We start from the raw sequence: 22209 nt of genomic DNA, 5'->3' as shown, positions 1-22209 counted from the left end.
ATGTGACCATTGAGGTCATCCTTTTTCTCTGACTTCATCTCCAAATGTTCTCTCCTTCCTTTCCTCTGCACTAACCTTTCCAAATTCTTGCTGCTTTCTAACACACCATGCTTGCTTCTCGCTCTGGGCCTTTGAATTGGCCATTTCTTCTGCCGAGAAAGACCATGCTCATTCCCTTACCTCTTTCAGATCTCACCCAGATACTACCTTAGTGAAATCACTGAGCACATTGTTTAATACTCCCCCTACCTACCCTCTGTATTCTGTATCCCCTTTTCTTATTTACTTTTTACCATAGCACTTACGATATTAACATACTATATATTATACTTACTTTTTTTGTTGTGTGCTGTCATTTCTAAATGTAAGAATTTCTTTTGATATACTTTTTTTTTTTAATAAAAATAATGTTTTATTGGTTTTAGAGAGGAAGGGAGAGAGAGATAGGAACATTAATGATGAAAGATAATCATTGGTTGGCTTCTTTCTGAGGACCCCATACTGAGGATCACGCTCACAACCTGGGCATGTGCCTTGACTGAGAATCGAACCTTGTGTGACCTTCTGGTTCATAAGCCGATGCTCAACCACTGAGCCACACCAGCTGGGCTTGATTTACTCTTGTGTTTTAAATACGTATAATAGTTCCTGGCTCATACTAGGTTCTCAATAAATACCCATTTTAGTCATAATTTATGGGTGCTATTAAAAATTGAACCTGGATCTGAAAATTTAAATTACACATTATATATAATCTCCATTAGCATTAAATTAGTTATGGAATCTGTTTTTTGAGTTCAGGAAATCACAATTATTGATGATTTAATGTCTCATTATTTCCTTATCTCTTGAGATCTTTGGGTTGAAGCAATGATTTATAAGTGTCATGTTTCATATTTTATCACTTGCATGTAATTTTATGTTACTAGAGGCCCAGTGCATGAAGTTGGGGGGTTGTCCCTCAGCCCAGCCTGCACACTCTCCAATCTGGGACATCCCTCTAACAATCTAGGACTGCTGGCTCCCAACTGCTCGCCTGCCTGTCTTTCTGATTGCCCCTGTCCGCTTCTGCCTGCTAGCCCGATCACCCTCTAAATGCTCCCCTGCCAGCCTGATCATCCCTAATTGCCCTCCCTTGCCAGCCTGGTTTCCCACAACTGCCCTCCCTTGCCAGCCTGGTTGCCCCTAACTGCTTCTCGCTGCTGGCCTGGTCACCCCAACTGCTCTCCCCAGCTGGCCATTTTGTGGCAGCCATATTTGACCACATGGGGCGGCCATCTTGTGTGTTGGAGTGACAGTCAATTTGCATATCACTTCATTATTATAGGATTTTTGTTTTTTGGGGAGAATAACGGGCATAGAATTAGAGGAAGCCATCTGGACTCTGCCCTGATTTCAGAGAGGCATATGGGCAGGTCTCAACTCAGTGGTGATATACTCAGAGTTTGTTTTAAGTTGGTCATTTGGAGCAGTAAAACTACTACTCATGGATGCTTGCATGCATTGTCTTTTTTCCCCCATGCAACTAATATTTACCAGGCTTGGCATTGTGCTGGTCCTAGGGATTCACATTACAGACATGAGTTAGAGTAGCCTTTGCCCATAAGATGCTCACAGCTTACTTGGAAGAGAACCCAGGAGCAGACAATTATAAAGTACTATAGGCCCAGTGCATGAAATTCGTGCGGGTGTGTGTGTGTGTGTGTGTGTGTGTGTGTTAATCCCTCAGCCCATCCTGCACCCTCTCTAATTTGGGATGCCTTGAAGGATGGCCCACTGCACTAAAAGGGCAGTATGATATTCCTCTCACAATCCAGGACTGCTGGCTCCTTACTGCTCACCTTCCTGCCTTCCTGATTATCCCTAACTGCTTCTGCCTGCCAGACTGATCACCCCCTAACCACTTCCCTGCCAGCCTGATTGATGTCTAACTGCTCCCCTGCCAGCCTGTTTGCCTCCAACTTCCCTCCTCTGCTGGCCTGGTCACCCCTTACTACCCTCCCCTGCAGGGTTGATCACCCCCAACTGCCCTCCCTTGCAGGCCTGGTCCCTCCCAACAGCCCTCTCCTGCTGGCCATCTTGTGGTGGCCATCTTGTGTCCACATGGGGGCAGTCATCTTTGACCACATGGGGGCAGCTATTGTGTGTTGGAGTGATCTTGAACCTGCATATTACTCTTTTGTTAGGTAGGATAGAGGCCTGGTGCATGGGTGGGGGGCCAGCTGGTTTGCCCTAAAGGGTGTCCCGGATCAGGGTGGGGGTTCCCTTGGAGTGTGGGGCAGCATGGGCAAGGGGCCTGAGGTGGTTTGCAGGCCGGCTATGCCCCCCCCCCCCCCCCCCCTCGGCGACCCAAGCGGAGGCCCTGGTATCTGGGATTTATTTATCTTCTACAATTGAAACTTTGTAGCCTGGAGCTGAGCCAAGCCTTCTGTTCTCTCAGTGGTGGCAGATGTTTCTGTTGGAGTTTATTCACCTTCTATAATTGAAACTTTGTAGCCTGGAGTAGAGGCCTAGGCTGGACATGGCAGGTGGAAAGCTTTATTTCCTCCATTGCCTGGGGCAACCCTTGCCTGTTCTCTCCAGCTCTGTGGCTGCTGCCATTTTTCTTGGGATTTATCTTCTATAATTGAAACTTTGTATCCTTGAGTAGAGGCCTGGGCGGGCTAGGGTGCCTGGAAAGCTTGGCTTCCTCCATTGCTGGGGAAAACCAAGCCTCCCTCCTGCTCTCTGTGGCAGCAGCCATCTTGGTTGGGGTTAATTTTCATACTTGCTCTGATTGGCTAGTGGGAATGGCTTGTGGGTATAACAGAGTGATGGTTAATTTGCATAATACTCTTTTATTAGGTAGGATACTCAGCTGCACAGGCTCACAAGATAGTTTGGTATTGAGTCTGAAATTTGAGGGAAGCTATATTTGGGGTTCCTGTACCAACAGTGCTAGGTAACAGCTTTAAGAATGAGAGAACAGTGACTGAGGACAGAGTTATGGCCACATCAACAGAGATACTGTGAAAGAGCCACCAAAAAAGAGTTGGAAAGGCATGAGGAGAACCAGGAGAGGTGGTGCCATGGAGGTTGAGGAATAAGGAGTGAGCAACAATGCAGACTGCTTTGAAAAACTCCATTAGAAGAGTTTTTCTTCGTTTTTCACCGGTTTTAACAGTGGGAGATTACTTATGACTCTGGCAGGAATAGCTTCTGGGCTGATGTATCTGTAAGTAAAGAAGTAGAGAGACAAGGTGGATAGCCCACTCTAATGAGAAGTTAGGATGAAAAGACAAGAAATACTTTTTTTCCTAAGACAGGCTCACTCTAAAAGTTTAAAGTTTGATGGCTCATTCTTGAGTTTCTTTCTTATCCTCTGCTGTTTCCTCCTTTGTCGGTATTTACAGGAACCCAAGTCTGATCAAAACTTAGTAACATGTGCCCTGGCCAGTGTGTTCAGTGGTTAGAGCATTGGCCTGTGCACTGAAGAGTTCCCAGTCAAGGTCATGTACCTTGGTCGCAAGTTCAATCCTTGGCCCCTGACGGGGCATGTACAGGAGGCGGCCAATCGATGTCTATCTCTCTCTCTCTCTCTCTCTCCCCCCCTCCCCTCCCCCTCCATCTCTCCCACCACTTTTTCTAAAAAGCAATGGAAAAATATCCTCAGTTAAGATTAACAAAAAAACAAAATAATCAACCAACCAACCAAACAAACAAAAAAACAATAAGAAAAGCTTAGTTACATGTTAGCTGTTGCTGACATACAGTATCTTCCAAAGTTTGTAATTAGAAAACGGTGATTATATTGCCAAATATATAAACATATAAATATAAATATATATATAAAGTTAAGGTGGATAGTGCCTTATTTTCAGCTCTTACTGTTAATACATAAAAAAAAAAAAAAAGAATTCTTTGTTTTTGGCCTTTTTATTTGAAAAATTACTCAGTTTTATAGATTTCTAATAACACCCTTCTTTGTTCACTATTATAGGGACGAGAAGGTGCAGAGATTGAACCTTGGGAAGATGCTGATTACCTTGTTTACAAAGTCACGGATAGATTTGGCTTTTTACAGTAAGTTGCATAGATTGAAAACTAACTTTTATTATGATGCTTTTGCAGACACCTGTTATATTGATTTTACTTATCTTTACTAGCACTGTTGTGAATAATAATCTAAGACTGGTGCGGCAACATGTTTTTTGTTATTGAATTCCCTGCATTTTTATCCTCTATCATCGAAATTCAACTATTTTGTAAGAATGCAATCTTTAACAGTATTTGTTACATTTTAGTAAGAACATTTAGTGCAATAAATGAGTTGGATTAATACTTTGTCAGAATTAAATGGAAATTAATTTAAAAATTTATTTAAAAAATAATTATAAAACATTTTATTTTATATAAACTCATTTTTAAAATAATGAGCTATTAGAACTTTAGTGTTATGTAGCCTGAAATTGAGCAATGAAAAAAAAATGCCATTGATCTTCCTTATAATTGTATTCATGTTAATATGTTCATGTTATAAAAAAATTTTTTTTTAATATATTTTTTGTTGATTTCAGAGAGAGGAAGGAAGAGAGATAGAGAGATGGAAACATCAATTTTGAGAATCATTGATCAGCTGCCTCCTGCACACCCCCTATTGGGGATCGAGCCCACAATCTGGGCATGTGCCCTTACCTGGAATTGAACCTTGACCTCCTGGTTCATAGGTCAACATTGAGCCACACCAGGTAGGATTTGTTCTCAAAATTAATTCCATTCATCCTGAATATATTATATAAAGAGTTGACAGATGTCTATACTGTTACAAAATAGAGTGGTTAAAAGGATTTTGACTTTTAGAAACATCCTGCTAATGATGTGAATTTGCCTGTTCTGATTCTAGCATTGTCTAGTCAGGTTCCCATAGAATGGATACTTCTCTGCATTTCTGTGGTGTGTTTGGTTCCATATAGTTCAGTGATTAAGTTCTCATTCAAATGTATTTTTTAACTCTTGTCTACACTAATAAAAGAGAAAGATGCAAATTGACCATACCTCCATGATGCCTACCAGCCAATCAGGAGTGAGCATGCAAATTAACCCTACAAATATGGTGGGTTAATTTGCATATACAGGTGCCAAGTGGCTGAGGGATGGTCGCCTAGCCTGAAGCCTCCGAGGACCATTGCCGCCCAGGGAGGCGAAAGTGGTGGTGCCAAGCCCTGCCCACAGGATCCCAGGACCATCACAGGCATGGGGTTGCTGAGACACAGGCCAGGCCTCTGACCACAGATCTAAAGCTTTGTGGAGACTAACTCTACCAGGCTGCCCGGAGGCCATGTGACTGGGCCACAGGGTGCCCATTCTAAAAATGACACAGAGAGGAGGTGCAGGAGGAAATCCAGAGTATGGGATGCGGGGGTTCAAGACTCATTTCCTTCGGGTTTTGTCCTTTAGTCCTTTTCTTTTGGGCCTGGAGTGCAAGCACTGCAGGAGAGAGAGATGGATGAAGGCCAAATGTGGAAGAAAAGAGGTGACCCAGGTGAGGGTGGAGACCTAGCAGAGGTGCAAATCCTGACTGTCGGGCTGCCTGAGAGGGGTGAGCGCCATGGCTTTAGGGAAGTGGCTGGCTTTAGGGGTGTTCCAAGGGGTGCAGAGCAGTGCCACACCGTCCCTCTATGAGGACACCCCACACAGGCGCTGCCTTCGCCAGCAGGCTCTGGGCGACATCTGCAAATGCTACTGCAACCTCTAACATTCCGGGCAAAGAACTGACCCTGTGCCCCTCACGGTACCAGGCTTGCTAGGAGTGTGCTGTTACCAATGCCATAGATCAAAGGCAAAAACCTGGAGAGGCAGGGTGCTCCCAAGGGGCAAGAGGGGCAAGAGGAGCAGGGAGCCAGCGGGCAGGAATCTGCCTCGCCTGCAGAGAGAGAGGTTCTGCAGTGGCCCCAAGATGCGGGTAGGTCTGTTCGAGGATCAAGGGGCATGGAAGAATGCCTGGGCGGAGAGGCATGGACCCGCAGCCCTGAGTGGAGGTTGAGGGGCGGCGCCACCTCAGTGGAGGGGTGCTGCACTGCAAGGGTACCTGACTGACTGATGTGATTCAGAGAAGCGCCCAGCCCTAACCTGCTAACTGGGCCTTGCCCAGGCGGCCTTTGCACTTCAGAAGCAGTGACTCCTGCTCCCTCGTTGGCCCAAAAGCAGGCCCGCACCCACCCTGCACAGTGAGTGCAAAGCCTACCACCAGCTCTGGAGAAGTGGGGGCAGTAAAGAATGAGGAGGGGGACCTGGGAGAGGAAAGAATGTGGAGTGTCTACAATGAAAAGGTGCTTGAGAAAGAGGCTCAGAAGCCTGACAGGAAGGTTTGTTCTGTTTGCCCGGCAGCTGCCCCTGAGGAAGGGCAGAGAGCTTGGCTCTGAGGGCACCCTCCATGCTGATTTAAGTTCCGCAGACAACTGGAATTGGCCTCAGTTTCCTGGTTTGTAAAATGGATTAAGCATGTCCCAGTGCCTTTGCTGAGCTTTGATGGCCAATTGAGATACTATATAAGGAAGATGAGTGTAGAAGTGAGAAAGAAAAGGAAAGGCGAACAACACAAAAGAAAGACTGGAGGGAACCTGTAAACCCATTGTTACTTAAATAGGGAATATAGTCAATAGTGTTGTAATGATGGTATGATGCCAGGTGGGCACTGGAAATATCGGGTAACACTTTGTAAAGTATATAATTGTATAACCACTATTCTGTAACTAATATAAAACCTGAAACTAATATAAAATAATATTAAATGTAAAGAAATTAAAATGGGAGTGAAATTTTTATGAATTTCAAAGTTGTAAAGGAAGGAAAGGGAAGAATAAAAAGTGTTTTTCATTTTATTACTGTCTTTTCAGTACATGAAAAAGACAGTTGTCTTTATATGGTGCTTTTATACTTTTCTAAGTCATTATCTTAAAGACAAGATAATTATTCCCTTTACTCTTATAGAAAGGAAATCTTGGTGTCTGGCCCCAATGAATCAATCGTCAAACCCTTATTGTAAAGCAGGGTTAGTAAAATTTTCTGTGCAGGGTCATATCTATACTAATAAAAGCCTTGGGGGTAATCAGGCAAGCAGGGAGGGTAGTTGGGGGCAATCAGGCTGGTAGAGGAGCAGTTAGGTGTCAATGAGGCCAGCAAGGGAGCAGTTAGAGGGCAATCAGGCAGGCGGTTAGGAGCCAGCAGTCTCGGATTGTGAGAGTTATGTCCACAGGGATCGGGCCTAAACCAGCAGTCAGACATCCACTAGGGGTCCCCAGATTAGAGAGGGTGTAGACCAGGCTGAGGGACCCCTCCTCCCAGCATGCACGAATTTCATGCACTGGGCCACTAGTTTATTATAAATAGGAAGAAGCCAGAGATTTTTATTTTATGATATATGATTAAATATTGAAGGAAAAATACAGTTTTTTTGTATGGTAATTCATAGCAGTAAAATAATACTCAGAACTTATTCTCTCCTTCTGTTTAGTCTTCTTGAATTTAGACAGTATTTGGTTGTCTAATGCTTTTCTCAGGATAAAATAGATAAACAGAAACAGTTCTGAAAGTTAAGAGAATATATGCTTTTCTTGTGTCTTCACTGGCTCAGTTAACCATTTCATGCCTCATGTAAAACTACTCTGCATACTAACAGTGTCGTGGAAGCTTTGAAGACACAAAATGATAGAAGACTCCATAAAGATCTGGACAAATAGAAGGTGTTATTATTATACCTAAAGGCATGACATAAGCACACCCAAAATGTTCTCCTGAGTAGTTATAACTAGAAGACTTTGAATTTCAGCAGAGCAATAGAGTGGAATTTAACTATGATGAAAATACTGTTCTTAAACTAACCCTCCACTTCCACTTTTTTTTTTTTTTAATTAAGTAAATCATTGTTGGCCACCAATATGACAGGAAATGATTATACATTTGTGTGGGTTAACAGGCAGATCTGAGGTATGTGAGGGAGTTTTGAAGGAAAAATTGATCATTTAGCCTGGTCAAGATCAGTGGGTCCCAAACTTGCCTGCACATTAGAGTCATCTGGGAACTATTTATGTTTTTAAATAGATTTCTGGGGTCTATCCCATATTTTGATTCAGCAAGTGGAATACAACTCAGCTGATTTTGACCTCTGATGGGAGTGAACCACTCTAAGAGATGTTTTAATCATAAAATGATCTAATATAGTACAAGATACATATGAAAAACCTGTGAATTCCCAAAAAGGGTCTAGGAATTATTATACCTAAATTCTCTTTTATCATTGCTGTGAACATCTTGAGTGAGTTTCTGGCCTGTACTTGGCAGTCTAAAAATCCCACTCAGTTATTTTTATTTTTTATTTTTTTTATATCTGTGTTGAGGTCCATTTGGCACTAGTGGGGAAAAGTCAGTCAATAATAATAATATTAGTTAATATTTATTGAGCCCTTACTGTGGGACAGGTACTGTTTTATGCTCTTTTCATGGATTTGCTAATTTATTCTCTCAAAAAAAACTCTGAGATAGGTACTCTTTTTTTTTTTAATCATTTTTTCCCCCAGATGAAAACGAAGCACAAAGAGGTCATGCAGCTTGCCCAAGTTGTGCTGACAGTGTCAGATATGGGTTGTGGACCTTGGCAGTCCTACAGCAAAGCCTGTGTTCTGAACTTCGGCAGTGCACTCTCTTTTTTGCTCTCCTGCGTTTTTAATAAGAGAAACCTAGTAGAAGGCTTTGAAACGCCTAGAAACAAAACAAAAAAAGGGTGCTTAAGAGAGGCATACTGTTTGAACTGATCACATGTACTGAGGTATGTTCAGATAGCTAAGCTCATCACTTCTTTAAAAACGAAGCCAATTGATACGAGTCCTCATACTGACACAGTAATTTTTTTAAAAATTTACTTCAGGATGAGTTCCAAAGCAGACAGCAGAAATGAAAATAATGAAGCATAGAAATGGATTTTAATGTAATGTTAGACTTTATTAAATTTCACTGAAGTCATTGATTTTTGTTACAATGTCTAATTTCAGTAAAATGATTTCTATAGAGGTCTCTGCTGGTGGCTTTTATTGCTTGTCACTATAGACTGGAGTTTTTTGAGTTCTATTGAATAAAGTCACATGGCCTAAGCATTTAGATATTGTTTCCTATCATATCTTGATCAAAAGAGCATTTCTTTCTGCTGTCTTAGTTCTTTGAGATTTTTTGATTGGTTCTTCAATGAATTGGGTTAAGTGTCAATGTCAGTACAATGCAATAGCAAAAACTAACTTTGTCGCCTTCTCTGAAGGCTGCTGACTTCATATCTAATTATAGTTTTAGTAAGTTAAATGACTTGTTATGATATGTGGGGAAGGATGACGATAATTAGCAAATGCAGTACAGGAATAACTTGGTTTTATAACAGATTTCACAATAAATATGAAAATTGTTGCCAAACCAGCTTGGCTTGATGCTGGAACAGGAATATCTTTGTTAAGTACTCAGAAATGGGGCGCTATCCCCAATCCATATGCTGTGATTGCATTGTATCTGAGAGTAGAGAAATTGAGCTTATTTAAAAAGTTAGAGAACTTTCATTTCTATCAAAAATAGCCAGTGCTGCTCTGCTCACAAAGAATGCTTGGTATTTGGATAATGATAGATAATGTTTTTAGGTCACAAGTTATTAATAGAAGGATTAAAAGGAAAATATACAAAAAATAAAGATAAAATTAATACCAAGTTTCAGGTTTTCAACTAGTTATTAAAATGTATACGTTTATAACATTTAACTGATTGTAGTTTATGATGTCTATATAAATACTGGAAAGTCAGAATAAAGGTGTTTTTGTTTTTAAAATGTGTCTCTTTTGATGACAAGGGCTTGAGAACTTTCTACACAACTAATAATTTTGACTGGAACAAGTCTACTACAAAAATAGAAAAAAAACATTTAGTAAGTATATTCAGCTTAACTGATTTTAACAAGTTAAATTTTAAGTTTCTAAATGAAACTTAAGTTATAGAAATGCTCTGAGCTATTGAAAAATTATAGACACATTTAGTCTAATTAGTAATTCTATATTTAATAGAAAAAATAGATACAATTAAGGTTTTTCTCTTTCCAAGATGACTATGTTGCTGCTGTTTTGCTTACTGTGTTTCTGTGAGGCATAGCTTCTTACTGTCAGCTTGGTGTTTTCTTTGAGCAGCTTCTAGGTGCTTCTTTGCCTTAGCATAAGCCCTTGTTTTCTAAAGCAGGGGAAGGCAATCCTTTAATGTAAAGAGCCAGGTCTGAAATAGTTTTGGCTCTATGGACCCTTTGTCACAGTTTTCAACTCTACCATTGTAGCATGAAAACAACCACAGACAATACATAAATGAGTGAGCGTGGCAGTGTTCCATTAAGCCTTCATTTACAAAAACAGGCAGTGGGTCGGATTTGATCCATGGCTGTAGTTTGCTGACCTAAAGGAACACTCCACTCACCCAGATTTTGGTCTCTTTTATTTTTTCCCTTCTACTTGAAGGATATTTAATGACAAGGTAAATATGCTCATGTGCATGCAGGCATGCATTCATCTTTCTCATCATATATTCATTCAGCAATATTCGTGTGTTCCTTCAATATGTCAGCACCTGTGCTTGAGGTTGGTGCAGTGCTTTACATGTGTATCTAGACATTGTGGGTAGCTGTTGGGAAGGCAGTATTCCCCTGCTGTCTTCTTGGAAGGCTGTGGAAATCAGTGTATGCCACCACAGAGATTTGAGGAGGAATTGGTTTTTTTGGAGATGAGTGTTATACACAAAACAGATTTTGTATAAAAAGTTTTAAGTGTGGAGCAATAATGCATGAAAATCCATGTGGGAAACCTTAATCAAGTTCTTGAGGTCTATCATCCATCTATGAAGTCTAAAGGCTTACTACAAAATTCAATATTCATGAAAAAAATTCTCAAAATGGACAGAGGGGACTGTATCTCAAAATAATAAAGGCCATACATGACAAATCCATAGCTGAGATCATTCTCAGTGGGGAAAAACCGAAAGCTTTTCCTCTTAAGATCAAATGCCCACTCTCGCCACTTTTTTTTCAATATATAGGACTGGAAGTCCTAGCCACAGCAAAAAGGCAAGAGAGGGAGGGAAAAAAGGGCATCCACATCAGAAGGGAAAAAATAAAACTGTCTCTATTTGCAGATAATATGATCTTATATATAGAAAAGCCTAAAGACTCCACCAAAAAAATCTGTTAGAACTAATAAGCAAATTCAGTAAAGTTGCAGGATACAAATTCAAAATACAAAAATATTAGTTGTGTTCTATTGTATATACCAGTAACTATTAGAAACAGAAATTAAGGGAACGATTCTATTTACAGTTACATAAAAAAGAATAAAATATCTAGGAATCAATTTAACCAAGGAGGTAATAGATCTGTACTTTGAAAACTATAAGATATAGATGAAAGAAATGGAAGAAGATACAAATGAGTGCAATGATATTCTATACTCATGGATTAGAAGAATTAACATTGTTAAAATGTCCATTCTACCTAAAGCAATGTACTGTCCCTATCAAAATTCCAATGGCTTATCTTACAGAAACAGAATAAATAATTCTAAAATTTTTATATAATCACAAAAGACCCCAAAATACCAAAGCAATTTTGCACAAGAACAAGGCTGTAGGCATTACAATTCCTGATTTCAAACTATATTACAAAGTTATAATAATCAAAACAGAATGGTATTGGTATAAAAACAGACACATAGATCAATTGACAGAATAGAGTGCCCAGAAATAAACCCACATATTAATTTATGACAAAGAAGACAAGAATATGCAATGGGGAAAGAATGTCTCTTTAGTAAATGATGTTGGGGCCCTGGCTGGTGTAGCGCAGGTGGTTGGGTATCATCCCAGGCACCAGGAGGTTGCAGATTTGATTCCTGGTCAAGGGCATATGTCTGAGGGCTAGGGGTAATGGGGTGAAGGTGTTCAATAAATATAAACTTTTAGTACTGAGGATGTAATGTACAGCATAGTGACAATAGTTAATAATACTGTATTGTATATTGTAGATCTTAAAAGTTCTCATCATAAGGAAAAAAAATATGTAAGCATGTTTGCTGATGGATGTTAACTAAACCTAATATAATCATTTGCAGTATATATACATACATCAAATCCTTATAGCCTAAAAGAAATACATTTTTATATGTCAATTGTTTCTTAATTTTTAAATAAATAAAATTTAAAATGAACATTAAAAAATGCTTGGATAGTAGGAGTTCAGTAACTGGGTATCATGATATGGGGACTGGATTGGCAATCAGATCCTGGTGGGGTTGCTCCTGGGTGACTATGTGAAATATTGGGTTGATTGGAAATCTAAGACCAGGTTTGTGTACTCTTAGATTTTTGCCTAGGGCTGACTGTGGTTATATGTATAATAGAGGCTCAAAGCATGAATTTCGTGCACGGGGGCAGGGGGTAGACCCTCAACTCAGCCTGCGCCCTCTCGCAATGTGGGACCCCTCAGGGAATGACCAACTGCTGGTTTATGAGCCTAAACTGGCAGTCGGATATCCCTCTCGTTATCCAGGATGCTGCATGCACCAGTGACCATATTTTTCGTACAGGTGAAAGGCATCTTGCTATTGTATGGGTAGCTGCATTTTTTGTCCTGATTATGAGAAGTAGTACATAACATGATCCTTCTGAAGCGGCAGTGCCATTCTCCTCATCTTATAGGTGAAAAAAAAAACTGAAGCAGAGAGAAGTTAAGTAATTGGCTTTGTCACACAGCTATAAGTGTCAGAATCAGGTCTGACAAAATGTGCAAGCCAGAGTCCATGCATGTCATCACTGCATCATCCCGTTTTTTCAGTGTTAGAGTAGCCTTGCCAGGTTCTAATTTTTTAAATCTAAGATACTGTTCCCAATATATAGGGTAGGGTCCCTAGGCCTGGCTGGTGATCAGGGCCAATCTATGGGACATTGAGCTGGGTGATTGGGGTTCCCCCGCTGGCACCCGCTTTGGCTGGTAGCCTGGTGCCGCCCGCTGGCCGACCCTGCCTTCTGCCACCACCACTGGTCATCTCTCTGCCTGCTGGCACCTGCCTTGGCTGGCCTGACGCCACCTGCTCGCTGGCCCTGCCCCCCAACCATTCTGCTGTTAGGTCTATTTGCATATTAGGATTTTATATAGATAGATTCTGCCCCCAGAATTACAATAGCATGATTTGAGGTTAACGTGCAGTGGGGTGCTATGCGAAGTCTTGTCTCATCTTGAATTTCACAAAGCAGTTAGATTTTAGGACCTGCCCAACACAGGCCATGCGGCCTGAGCAGATACATGATCAGCATCATTCCACAGCCAAGTGCAAAACTTGGGTTGAGAATAGGTCTGTCAGTCTTGTTTAGTAAATAGGAGAACACCAAAAAAGTTCACCCAGCAACTTCAAAAAACTTCTCCTGTTATAGGCAGCCATAGGTTCAGAATGTTCAAATAAATAGTTGTCAGAATCAGCTCAAATCAGCTGTATAAAAGGTTGGTCTTGTCGAGAGCAGTCCACTTATCCCAGAAATACTATTCAAGGTGTCGCTGCTGACCTAATTACATAGGATGTACATTCCAGTGGTGTCAACAAGTCCTCTCCTATCAGTAAAAGAATGCATAGGTACACTTTTAAACCAGAAGTTATATCTTAATTTGAATGGGTTAGATAATCCTGAACATCTCTACATTAGGCGAAGTGTGACTAAGTGAAAATGTTAGTTTCCATATCTGTGAAATGAGGATTTGGACTATCACTTTACTCAACTGTTACACCTTTTTGTCAGTTCCATGGCTGTAACTTCATGGTTCACCTAAGGACTCCAGTCATCAGGATAGCAAAACTCTGCTACTCTTAAATACTGGACTCTTTTTTTTGTAAATATATTTTATTAATTTTTTACAGAGAGGAAGAGAGAAGGAGGGATAGAGAGTTAGAAACATCAATGAGAGAGAATCATCGACCAGCTGCCTCTTGCACACCCCCTACTGGGGATGTGCCCGCAACCAAGGTACATGCCCTTGACCGGAATTGAACCCGGGACCTTTCAGTCTGCAGGACGACGCTCTATCCACTGAGCCAAACCGGTTTTGGCAAATACTGGACTCTTAAATACGAATGTATTACACTCTTCAAAGTGGTATTATGTGATCTCAAGAGAAACTGAGGCAAGAATGTGTACATATCATTGCCAAAACATAAATTATTTTGAGATAGCAACTTGAAGCATATAACTTTGTTTATGGATAGCAAATTGTTTTTATGTTACTGACAGTGATGTAAGAATCTCAGAATATTTTATATTAAAGATGATAGCACAAAAATTACTGTCAGAAAAGTGAAACTTATCTGTTATTGTATATTAAAAATTGATGTTTTCACAAATGAAGATTTCCTTAATTATCGAATAAAAGGTGAAATTTCCATTTTAATTCATAAATTTGTTGGAGGCAGTTTTATTTCCTTATACTAATTTTTTAAGCAATCATTTACATATTATAGACATGGTTTGAGCCAGAGAATGAAGGTTGGTGAACTAAGTAATAATTTAATTTTAATTCACATTTAAAATTAAATAGCCACATGTGCCTAGAGATTACTTTATTAGACAATGCAGGTCTAGAAATGTGAAGATAAGGGACAGTGTGGTTACATATAGCTACTTGTTTTATAAGGAATTAGGTCGAATGGGAGCTATTTAATGTTTATAATCAGAAATGATGGTTGTACATCTTGTATACCTATTGGTTTATAATTTTTTCAAAGTTTGCTAAAACTGTTTGACATGTACTGTTTTTTTCTCTGCAGTGAGGAGGAGCTCCCATATCATAATGCAGCAGTGGAACGGGTAAGGCCAGCTCTGCATTTACTGACTGTAACTGGTGAATTGGGTTTACCAGAGGAATAAAATCTATTCCTGATTCTGAATGCCATCTACACTAATAAAAGAGGAATATGCAAATTGAGCACCACTCCACTATACCCACCAGCCAATCAGAGCAAGTATGCAAATTAACCCCACCAAGATGATGGTGGCCACAGAGCTAGAGTGAGCAGAAGGCTTGGGTTGCCCCCAGCAATGGATAAAGCCAAGCTTCCCACCTGCCCTGGCTGGCCCTGGCCTCTGCTGAAGGCTACAAAGTTGCAGTTATAGAAGATAAATAAATCCCAATAAAAATGGCGAAGCGACGGAGCTGGAGAGAGCAAGAGACTTGGGTTGCCGCTGGCAGTGGAGGAGGGCAGTTGGGGGCAATCAAGCCTGCAAGGGAGGGCAGTTAGGGGTGTCCAGGCCAGCAGAGGAGGGAAGTTGGGGTCAACCAGGCCTACAGGGAAGGGAAGTTGGGGGGGTGACCCATGCCTGCAGGGGAGAGCAGTTGTGGTGGACCAGGCCTGCAGGGGCGGGCAGTTGGGGGGGGGGAGGACCAGGCCTGCAGGGAAGGACAGTTAAGGGGGACCAGACCTGCAGGGGAGGGAAGTTAGGGGTGACCAAGATGGAAGGGAAGGGCAGTTAGGGGCAATCAGGCTGGCAGGGGAGCAGTTAGGCATCAATCAGGCTGGCAGAGGAATGGTTAGGGGGCAATCAGGCTGCCAGGCAGAGGTGGTTAAGGGCAATCAGGCAGGCAGGTGAGTGGTTAGGAGCCAGTGGCCCCGGATTATGAGGGATGTCCCAGATTGGAGAGGGTGCAGGCGGGACTGAGGGACCTCCTCCACTCCCCCATGCACGAATTTCATGCACTGGGCCTCTAGTTTCTCATAAGGAATCAGAAGCAATCCAAAGAGAACTTCCCTGGGCTTCCACAACCACACCTACCCACCTGTCATCATTTGTGCCTAAATCTCTAGTTCCTGTGCATGTGTATGTTTATTATTCAGGAACATCATTTGAGGTATTCTTCCCTCTCTCTTCTGAATTCATTCTTTTTTTACTTAATTGTCTCCATTAGAGTAAAATATATTATTACTACCATTAAAAAATAAATTCACAAAAACACCAATCTTCTTTTGATCTTATTTCATCCTCAGCTACTGCTCTGATTCCTACAGCATTTTCTGTTGCTCTTCTCTTGAAAGTGGTTCCTATATTCTTTCCTGCAGTTCTTCTTTATACCCATTCCAATTAGATTTTAACTCCTACCCCCCACCCCATTGCTATTATCGGGGTCTCTAATTACCTTTCTACTGGTACATCCGGTAGTCAATTCCCAGACTTCCTCTTGACCTAGCAGCAGCATTTGACATGGTTGATTACTATCTATTCTGACATACTCTCTTTGCTTGGACTTCAGAACTTACATATTCTTTTTTCCTCACTGACTGCTCTTTCTCAGTTTGCCCTGCTTGCTTTTCCTCTCCTCCTTTATCTACACTTCAGGGTGCCTCCTGGCTCAACCTTGAACTTCTTTTTCCCATCTGTGTTTCTTCTATGGTAATTTCATCTAGCTTTTGGTTTTAAATGCCAACTGTATGTTGATGACATGTATATTTTTGCATATACATTTCAGTGTCTAGGCTTAGATATCTGACTGACTATATACATCTAGGTGTCTGATAAATATTCAAACTGGGGTTTCTGTTATTCTCTTCAAATTCTTTCTATTTATAAACTTCATTATCTCAGTAAATGGGAACTCCATTCTTCTAGTTAGTGTAAAAATTTATGAGTTAGCTTTGACTTTTTCTTACTGCTCTTTTCATCTCTTAGCCTTCAAAAAGTATTCAGAATCTGATCACCAGCTTCACTTCTGCCACCTGGTCCACTGCAGCATCTCTTTTGGAGCTTCCAACTTCCTACTTCTGCCACCTTTCCTCTTCCCCCTCCTCGCGCCCGCGGCCCCTCCCCCGCCCCTCGGCCGTATCTCTCCGTTAACCAGAAAGCCAGAATGATCCTCTTAAAATAAGTACTATCATGTCATTCTCTAATTGAAACACAGAAAGAGGGGAAGTTGGAAGTTATAATGGCCTGCAAAACCCTGTATGCCCTGGCTTGTGTGAAGTCTCATATGGTCTCCTAACGCCTTCCCTTGCTCACTCACTGGCATCCTTAGTGCTTCCTGAGCATGCCCATTACAGTCCTTCCATCAGGCCTTCTGCACTGGCTGCTTCCTTTTCAGGATGCTCTTCCCCTTGATAGTGACAAGTCTCGGTCCCTCGTTACTTTCCGTCTCAAATGTCACCTTCAGAAAAATACCTTCCTTCGCCATCATTTCTAAATTGGGAACTGTCCCCCACAATACTCATTATTTTCTTCTCTCCTTTATTTTTCTCTTTATCAATTATTATTTCAAATAGTAAATATGTTACTTATTTTTTCAATTTATGAGTTTCCCACTAGAATGTAATCTCTGTAGGTGTTTTTTTAAACCTCTTTGTTCACTGTTGTATCCCCAGAACCTAGAGTATTGCACAGAGTATGTTAGTATTTGTGCACTAAGTAGAAGCTGAGTGAATGACCAGATGAAGGGTATAACTGCTTTATAAAGAAATATGTTGATTTAAACACTGCCAAGATTGTCCCTTCGAATGTTAAATACCCTTTATATGAGACATCATGGAGAGAAGAGTTGGAAGATATCTTGGAACAGAATATACCCGAAGTGTGCAAAATAGAAATCTGGCAACTCATTATTGACTTCTCTCTGTAATGCTTATCTCCTTCCCTTTTAAAAATAAATTCCTGGTCCAGGAAATCCAAAAGTCTTGGATCCAGCGATTTAGATTGCAGAAATGTAACAGTAAAGAAAAGAAGAAAGATAACACAAAAGCTGTATTTTAGATGATGAATACTTTAGGTAGACTTTTAAAAAATACCTTATTATTCTTAAATTAAAAAAATTTTTGAACATTATTGCAGGAGTCCCTTTTAATATATATATGCCTGCAAAATTGGTTGTTTAATCTCAAGAGTTTAATATAACAGGAAATCATTTAAAAAATTACCTATGCATTCCTTAATAATTTAACAAAAATTTAATTTTATATTTGTCAGTCTTTTTTTTTTTTTTAAATATATATTTTATTGATTTTTCACAGAGGAAGAGAGAGGGATAGAGAGCTAGAAACATCGATGAGAGAGAATCATCGATCAGTTGCCTCCTGCACACCCCCTACTGGGGATGTGCCCACAACCAAGGCACATGCCCTTGACCGGAATCGAACCCGGGACCCTTCAGTCCGCAGGCCGACGCTCTATCCACTGAGCCAAACCAGTCCTGGCTGTTTGTCAGTCTTATATTGAGAGAAGGGCAGAATTCTGAGGCTGCTGATTGAATTCCATTGTGCCTTTATATATTAACTGCTCTCATATTGCATGACCTGCCTTTTATAATTTTGGGGGAACTTTAGACATGGGCAGAGCAATATAAGGCTGCAAACTTTTTAGTTTATCAGGATTTCCTCCAATTTTTCTGGTCTAACTTCAGTTTATGTATTCTTCATGACTGCCCACTCCTCATGGCCAAGCTCTGCCATTTCGAGGAAACTAATAGAAAATTCTACATATATGACTTTGTTAAATAAAATCAATGGAAATGATAGCCTTGCTGATGTCTAAGATGTTTATTAATCGTTACAAAGCATATACTTGAAGCATGCACTTATTGTCACTTAGAAAGCCTGTACGCTAACACACAGTCAAGTAATCATAGCTTTAGTTTCAAGTTTGCCAATATAGTATTGTATGGAAGGCAGTTCTCTTTTTAAAATAAGGATATTTTGTTTAAAATAAGGATAGCCCATTGTACAAGGATTAGTGTTGATATTTATAAAATGCTTTGGATTCCTCCAAATAGGCAATTAAACAAATATACAAACACACTTATTTCGTTTACTGTACAGAGAACAATATTATTAATGAGTTATATTGTTTCTTTGAGCTTATTAATGGTTTTCATAAGTAGAAAAGGATATGTAAAAACTATGTCTTTGTGGGTTCATCTATTCCTTTATGAGTGCAATATTTTGCATGGCTTACAAAATATGGGAGTCTATTCCTACCTTTTGAAACTACATTTTAATTTTATGTGGTTTGAAATCTTAAAATACACGATGGATAACATCTCAACGTTATTCTGTCAAAACTCAAAGCTTTCCTTCTTCTTGTCCTCTCCTGACCTCTGCTGGTGAGGTGTAGATGTTCGTGTCTCTGGTCAACTTGATCCTGTCAGGCTTCCTAATGCAGGAGAGACAAAAAAAGTACCTGAAGATGTAAACTTCATTAAAGTTCTAAGATTTCTTATTCTGGAAGAGAAGCTATTTAATACCCATTCATGCATGTGTGTGTGTGTGTGTGTGTGTGTGTGTTTAGTCTTTACCATCTGGATTATTCATCAAGTTAATAGTGGGAGGAGCCTTGGACCAGATAGAAGAGAAACTAATACGTGGGTAATCAACAGTTGTTAAGTGCTTACTGGCCCTGCATATGGTCAAAAATATATGGAAGCTGAGAGGTAACAAACGAGATACTGCTCTAGTTTTAGTCTTTACACCATCCCTGCTCAAATAGGAGAGGGGCAGTTATGACTCCTAGGGGCAGCAATTTAAGATAATTGAATGTACACTTCAAATGTAAGTTTAATCCTTTGCTGCAAATAACCCTTGGTGATGGAGAGGGGAGTACACAACAATGTACCATTTTTGTAGTCAGTGGAGGTAATGGAAAGATATAGAGAATGTAGGATGGAGACTAAGACCTCGGATCATTTTCCTTTTGATACATGTTGTTGTCATATCCTTAGGGGAGCAGAAGTTTCTTATACCCGGGTATATGGTTTTAAAAATTGCAATGATGAGCATATATAGTACCCAGATCTTAATTTTTGAGGATCATTCCCCATTAAAAAGAACTGTTTCTTAAAGAAATGGCTGTTGTAAGTCTAGGTAGAAAGTGTATAAAGTGAGCCTGAATTATTTTGTGCCAGATAGAATATGTCTAAAGGACCCACTTGAAGAGAGAAATCTCCATCCAAATAAGAGGGGTCAGCTAAATTTGGGACAATTGGAACTTTAAAAAGAACAATTATAGTAGATTACAATATATTGATAAAACAACTCCTTGTATCATAGTGCTTTTTAAAAGTGTGGAGGAGCAAGGAAGGCAGTCCTTTTTAATAGAAAAAAATGTCGGTTAATCATACAGAAGAAATCATAGGATTAGAAAAAACAAACATACATCATTTACCACTATCAGAATCAGAATTGATTCAGACAGGGATTATCAATGTATGGTGAGACCACTGAGTAGAGTTGTTAAGGAACACATCCAATTAATAGCATTATGTGTTAATCACAAATAGTTCAAGATGACAAATCATAAAAGTAGCAAGAAGGTGAGTTGGGGCCATATTGTGAAGACCCATCCATGTGGAACATTTTTGTAGATGATTAATGGGTGGCCATTAAATGATTTTAAACTGGGACACCTTTTAAAAATTGTGGTGGCAGTATAGAGGCTTTTTTTTTTAAAGATAATCAGGGTTACCGTTGAGGAGTTAATGCTTTCATCTAGGAATTGGGATCATCTGAATTAGAGCAGAAGACATGGAAACATGAGACATGGATGGGACCAGCAGAGTGTAGTATGGATGTGGGAAGGAAGGTAAAATGAAGATTGAGAACAACTTAAGATTTTAATTTGACTTAGTGAGTAGTGACGCTGTTAATTTATGATAGGAAAGAGGAGAGAAATAGCAGCATGGTGAGGGAAATGGTTTTGGATGTGTTGAATTTCAAGTACTTGCTGAACGTGTAGGTTGAAATTCTAACTTGCTGTTATATTCTTGTTTGTGTTGGTGTTAATTTTGTTCATGGCAAGATGCTGTTCCTCAGCCTGTTTTTCTAGAGCACTTGAGTTCACATTTGTCACATGGTTTTCAATTAATTTTGGAATAGTCAGCTGTAGCATGTTTGGTGATAAAGTAGTATATTTTATCCATGAATTATAGATTCATGAGCTGAGGGTGGGGAAAGACATTCACATGCTTTCAAGTCTTGTGTAGCTGAACTGATGGTATCATGGAGTTAACATTTAAACCAGATTCAACTACTGATACATAATTTTAAAATCCTATGGCCTGGGAGCTTTTCCCAAGGTGTAACATTTTTGTTTTTTGCTTCAGGGGAAAGAAAATCACACTTCATGGTTCTTAAAAGTGTGTGTGTGTGTGTGTGTGTTGTCTCTGCATGTGAGAATTTATAGTATTTAAAATTATCTATATATATATGATAAGCATTAAAATACCAGAGAGCCATTACGAAAGAGAATGCTTCTTAATGTGATTAATTGATAACTCATAGTCATAAAAATGAAAGATAGCAAGAGACAGGCTAGATCTCAGCAGGGTTGTTCCTGGCAAAGTGTGTTATTGTACTCTGGGTTGGCTTGAATTATTTCATGCTTTCCTGTTGGTGGAGAAGAGGATATGCTTTGAATAAGTCAGGGAAGGAAGTGCAAAAAAACCCAAATGGCAGCATAGATCAATCTTAATTTTTCATAGCTTCGCCTTCTCTAAAGTCACATCGAGCAGAAACATTAATTAGATTTCAGTGCCCCACTGAGTTTTAAAATTAAACATATTTCTAGGACCATCTGCAACATTTTATCACTAATAATATAATGAAGAATACGCTATCTTTTGAAAAATGGAATTTATAACAATACCTTTTGCTCACAAGTGATCATCTTTTATTATGAAAAACCCATCAAAATTTATAAAGAGTTAAGAAGTAATTAAAGAGTTTTTAAAATATGCCTAACTGTAAAATTCTAGAAAATATTCTTATTGGTGATAATCTTTTTCTAAATTCAGGGTGGATTTTGGTGAAGCATATATTAAGTATATGGTGCACTGTTCTTCTTTGGGGTTTTATGCCCATAAAACCTTTTAAGTCTGAAAATATTGATGGTGTGCATGTGCCACCTGCCTTGCCTGTTTGAGGCTGGAATATAGACAGTCAGTAGGAGCTACTGCCTTCATCCAGGAGTGCCATTGCCTGAGCTAGAGCAGGGCCACGATGGAAGCAAGAGATAGGTGCGGAGTTAAAAGTGCAGGTCCTGAAGCCAAGCTGCCCAACCTCAAACCCCCTTCAAACTTGAACTTACTAAATGGGGGAATTTGGACAGTCACTTAACTCTCTTGTACTTCTGTTTCCTGTGAGGAAAATATAGGGATTG

At 39.9% G+C, this 22209-nt stretch overlaps 1 protein-coding gene across 1 annotated transcript in view; it reads left to right on the top strand.

Moving 5' to 3' along the window:
* The window catches only part of USP6NL (USP6 N-terminal like), a 173990-nt gene that overhangs the window by 96693 nt on the left and 55088 nt on the right, over positions 1–22209 (top strand). Inside the window, exons 4-5 of the mRNA XM_084888480.1 lie at positions 3980–4062; positions 14850–14889. Coding sequence (XP_084744606.1) covers positions 3980–4062; positions 14850–14889 — 123 coding nt within the window. The remainder of the gene's footprint in view (positions 1–3979; positions 4063–14849; positions 14890–22209) is intronic.

Source organism: Pipistrellus hanaki (assembly GCF_964339955.1).
Source record: "Pipistrellus hanaki genome assembly, chromosome: 1".
Classification (NCBI taxonomy): Eukaryota; Metazoa; Chordata; class Mammalia; order Chiroptera; family Vespertilionidae; genus Pipistrellus; species Pipistrellus hanaki.
This window is presented reverse-complemented; position numbering and strand designations above follow the sequence as displayed.